The 5123-nt window shown below is 45.5% G+C and overlaps 1 protein-coding gene across 1 annotated transcript; it reads right to left on the bottom strand.

Annotated features, from left to right (window-relative positions):
• Nucleotides 1–2603: 2603 nt before the first annotated feature.
• LOC131250665 (uncharacterized) lies at nt 2604–3589 on the bottom strand. The gene is made up of 2 exons (XM_058250946.1): nt 3421–3589; nt 2604–3370 (listed from the first exon to the last, which is right to left on the bottom strand). The coding sequence occupies exons 1-2, from the start codon at nt 3587–3589 to the stop codon at nt 2604–2606; spliced, it is 936 nt and encodes a 311-aa protein (XP_058106929.1).
• Between the last annotated feature and the right edge of the window lie 1534 nt (nt 3590–5123).

Genomic DNA, 5123 nt, shown 5'->3' with positions numbered 1-5123 from the left:
TGTGGTCAAAGATGCGGATAGATTCCTCGATGTAAGATGCGTTATCTGTCAGTTCGATCTGCTCCTAGCTAACAATGTACGATTCATCTGGCATATATATCTCAAGCATGGACACGTGAAAGAAATTGTGAATACTGGCCAATGCAGTAGGCAACGCAAGGCGGTATGTTACGGCTCCCATACGATCCAAAATCTCGAAAGGCTCGATGAAACGAGGTGCTAGCTTCCCTTTCAGTCCGAACCTCATCAAACCCTTCATAGGTGACACCCTCAGAAACACATGGTCGCCAGTTGCAAACTCCAGGTCGTGTCATCGATTATCCGCATAGCTCTTCTATTTGCTCTGGGTGGTATGCAAACACTTCCGAACCACATCAATGACCTGGGTAGTAGCCTAGACCAGCTCGGGCCCTAACAAGCTTCTCTCTCCGATTTCTACCCAACACTAAGGGGCTCGGCAAGGACGACCATAGAGGGCCTCATACGGTGTCATGCCTATGCTGGATTGGAAGCTGTTGTTGTATGTAAATTCTGCTAAAGCCAAGTGATCGTCCTAATTGACATGCCTATGCCTATGCTCTCAGCATATCCTCCAAAATCTGATTCACCCTCCCAGTCTGTCAGTCTGTCTGAGGGTGGAGCGTTATGCTGAACTTAAGCTTTGTGCCCAACTCTTCCTGCAGCCTCTTCCAAAAGGTAGAAGTGAATCAAGAGTCTCGATCTGATAAAATCTCTCGTGGAACTCCGTATGATCGCACGACTTCCCGGATGTATAACCTTGCCAAACTATCAGTGGAATCTGTCGTGCGGATTGGGAGGAACCAAGCAGCCTTTGTCAACCTATTGATGTTGACCCAAATCGAGTCGTGCTTCCTATGTATCCTAGGAAGGGAGGTTATAAAGTCCATAGAGATGCTATCCAACTTCCATTCAGCTAATGGCAAAGGCTAAAGGAGGCCAGCAGACTTGCAATGTTCAGCCTTGATCTTCTGGCACACCATACACTTTGCCATGAAGCATACGATATCCCTCTTCATGTTATTCCACCAGCACTATCTCTTAACATCATTATACATATTCGTGCTACCCGGGTGGATAGCTAGTTTAAAATGGTGGGCTTCTACCATAACTTCCTTCCTTAAATCGGCATTGTTTGGAACGCATACCCACCCATGGTACCAAAGACTGCCATCACTACCAATTCTCTAGCCAGGCATTTCATCACTCTTACACCTTCCTTTCATTTTGACAAGCCATTCATCCTAGTCCTGAGCAGAGATCACCTGTCGAACCAGGGTTCGCTCTGCCATCAACAGAGTCACATAAGCATCAGGTTCACCAAGGGTAAGTTGGATGTCAAAGTCCTGCATGAACTCCATCATTTCCCACTACTTGATCATCAAGGTGGCTATTACTTCGTGCTTCTTCTTATGGCTCAGTGCATCAACCACAGAGTTTGCCTTACCTAGGTGGTAAGATATGCCGAAATGGAAGTCTTTGACTGTTTCCATCCATCAACGCTGACGCATGTTCGAGTCCTTCTATGTGAATATATACTTTAGGCTTTTGTGATCGAAAAACAATTGAAATTCTTCTCCGTAGAGGTAGTGTCTCCATATTTTCAGGGCGAAGACTATTGCTGCAAACTCCAGATCATGAGTCAGGTAGTTCTCTTCATGCTTCTTCAACTGCCTCGAAGCGTAAGTGATCACTTTATCGTTCTACATCAGTATGTACCCAAGTCCCAACTTAGATGCGTCATTGTACACCACGAACATCTCTCCTTCTTGTGGAAGGGTGAGTATTGGCGCAGAAGTCAGTCTCATTTTTAGCTTTTGGAAAGCTGCTTCCGTGTTCTCATCCCACGTAAACCGGTTATTCTTCTTCGTCAGTTGGGTCAACGGTCGCACAATCCTGGAGAACTCCTTAATAAATCACCTGTAGTACCCTGACATGCCTAGAAAACTCTGAACCTCGATAACTGTAGTGGGCTGGTCTCACTTAGATACTGCTTTCACCTTGGCTGGATCTACTGCTATTCCTTCCACCATCACCAAGTGCCCTAGGAATTTCACTTCCTCTTCCTAAAATTCACACTTCCCTAGCTTGGCGTTCAGTTAATTCTCCTTTAAAGTATTTAGGACTGTGCACAAGTGCTGCTCGTGCTCTTCTCGACTTTTCGAGTAAACCAAGATATCATCGATAAATACGATCACGAACCAATTTAAGTAAGGCATGAAAACTCGGTTCATCGAGTCCATAAACATGGCTGGAGCATTGGTGAGACTGAACGACATCACCAAGAACTCGTAGTGCCTGTAACGAGTCCTAAAAGCTATCTTTGGGATATCCTCATCCCTGATTCTCAACAGGTGGTACCCTGAGCGCAGATCTATCTTGGAGAAATATTTGGTGTCCTTCAGCTGATCGAATAGATTGTCAATGCATGACATGGGGTATCTGTTCTTTATCGTTACATCATTCAGCCTTCTGTAGTCCATACAGAGGTGCATTGAACCGTCCTTCTTCTTTACAAAGAGAACCAGCGCTCCCCGAGGAGAAACGTTAGGACGGATGAAACCTTGAGCCAGCAGCTCATCAATCTAACATCTTAGCTCCTTCATCTCGCAAGAAGGCATGCGAGACAAAGGGAGTGATATAGGAGCGGTTCTTAGTTTAAAAACGATACAAAAATCTACTACACGCCTAGGAGGCAGTCCCAGTATCTCTTGGAACACTTCAGAAAAGTCTCGGACTAATACTAGTATTCGTCCGATAGTGGCTTCCACTGTCTCAGCTTCATCTAGAGCCTGCAAGCTCTCAAACTCTTGGCATCTGCCTCTTCCTTTCAAAGTGAAAGAGGCCTGCCCGAGGACAGATATAGTAACTGTCTTATCGCGACAGTCCATGACTACACGCACTGATGTAAGCCAGCCCATCCCGAGGATGATGTCAAAGTGTCTGACGGGCATGACGATTAGGTCCACGGTCACTTCATGATTTGTGAGAGTGATGGGACATGCTCTGTACATCTTGTCTGTTTCTATAAACTTACCCATAGGGGATGCTGCAACTAAGGGGGCATGTATCCGAGTTGTGTTCAATTCTAGTCTAAATGCAATTGCAGAATCAATAAAAGACAAAGTTGCACCAGAATTAAATAAAGTGAGTACAGGAGTACCGTTAATGTGAACATTACCATGGATAGTTTGAAGGGGGTCCTGCTCAGCCTCTGAGCAGCAACTATGTACACTCGTGCAAGGGGAGCTCTCCGGTGAGCTGGAGGGCCCTGTATGGGCTGCTGGGGCCTGGGCGCTACTCTGCCCACCGCCTGGTTCTATTAGGGTCGGTTTGCCCGAGGTGGGATACCCTGATCCCGCATTCTTTAAAAGCAATTCTGGGTAATGTGATTTGTCGTACCACAGTAACCACAACTCTCTCCTGAAGGCAAAGGCAGAGCTCGTGCGAGTAGCGGAAACCTTCCTGCTGGAATGGGAGGAGCAGGAGGTGCCTTCCTGGTTCTAGTCGAGGCATCTCGTGCTGGAAGGCGGGACCGGATGGTGTGCTCGAAGTCTTTCTCTACTCGCATTGCCTTGTCCACCAGTTTCAAAAAGTCCCCGAAATCCCAGGTGCATAGCTGAGATTGGATCCCAGGCTTTAGCCCTCAAACTTCTCCAACTTATACTCTTCGTCTTCGAGGGCTTTGGGTACATATCAAGACAACTCGTCAAACTTCACCTTATATTAGGCAACTGTCATGTTCCCTTGCTCTAGTTTTAAGAACTGAGCGATCTCTTTGCTTCGGCATGACTGTGGGAAGATTACTCCAGGAACTTCGACTTAAAGCCAACTCATGTCCAGGCGTACCCAGCTGGCATGCCTCTTTACACATTGTTCCACCAATTTTTGACCCCTCTCTCCAGCAAGTGTGTGGCCAAACTGACCTTCTGAGCATTGGAGCACTCCAGGGGCCCCATCACCTTGGCGATCCTTGCCAACCAATGCTCAGCCTAAACTAGGTCAGGTGCTCCACTGAAAGTCAATGGATGGAGCCTCAAGAAATGATTGAACATGTCAGTGCCTCTCATCTTTACATCGCGTGACATCCCTCCACGGCTTCACAGGGTCTTCATCATGAGAGCGTGTGAATCCTGTTGTTGTTGCATGAAGGCAGCTTGCTGCTGTTGCATGGTCGCAACCATTTGCGTAAAGGCTATGAAGGTGGCGACTCCCGTCGGCATGTCTGCATAAGTGGTAGCTGAAGGTTTGGCTGAAAGTTTTCATCGCTCAAAATACTACGATGGCAACCCCAATATAAATATCTAGGGAGAGGGGGAATCCCATATAGCTTCCGACCTGGTGTCCCCGTTTACCACCCCCAGTGGAAGGCCTGGCAAGTAGACGGGATTGCGGTCCCATTGATGTTCCGTTGATGGAATAGGGTGTATATCAACTGTATGTGTCCTCTATGACCACAATACAGGTTGCATGATTTCCTATGGAATTATAAATTATGAAGCCAGAGATCTTGCCAGTTGCATGGTGAGGGAGTTTAGCTTCTAAATGTGATTCCTAGTTAAATTTTTAAGGGAACTAAGGTTTCTGTTCCTAAGTTCAGACGACTAGCTTGTTGTTTCCCAAGGGATTCTAAGTTCTTTCCCAAGTGGTTCATGCCCTAAGTTCTTCATAGCTATTGAGGATCTCTTCATAGGTTCAATTATCCATTTACTAATACCTAAGGGGCCTAAGTGCTCTATTTCTATGTTTACTCATCTTATTTACTTCATAAGGGAAATTCCTAAGTTTTGTCTAAGTTTAATCCCTTAAGGTTTTTGTCTGTTGATCCCACAGCCAGGCTATCTCATACTCCACTTTAATACCAACTTGTAACACCCCGATTTTTTAAAACCTGAGTATATGACTCATTTCCTAAAAACCCGGGTGTTAACTAATAATCCAAAAAGGTAATCAAACAAAATCAAAGTGCGATTTACAGAATTAAGCATAGTATAGATGTGATCAAAATGTAAACAATATCTAGGGCCACTTAGTTGGGGCCCATATATAAAACCTCAAATCTATAAATGTACTGAAATGATAATAAGCAAATAGTCTACTAATTT

Source organism: Magnolia sinica, chromosome 7 (genome assembly GCF_029962835.1).
Source record: "Magnolia sinica isolate HGM2019 chromosome 7, MsV1, whole genome shotgun sequence".
Lineage (NCBI taxonomy): Eukaryota > Viridiplantae > Streptophyta > Magnoliopsida > Magnoliales > Magnoliaceae > Magnolia > Magnolia sinica.
This window is presented reverse-complemented; position numbering and strand designations above follow the sequence as displayed.

Bases quoted from the DNA above. Each gene is read 5' to 3' on its own strand.
- LOC131250665 (XM_058250946.1), bottom strand. From the start codon at position 3,589: ATGCGAGTAGAGAAAGACTTCGAGCACACCATCCGGTCCCGCCTTCCA. The intron at 3,371-3,420 runs GTACGACAAATC...ATGCGGGATCAG, and splicing joins AGAGAGTTGTGGTTACTGTG to GGTATCCCACCTCGGGCAAA.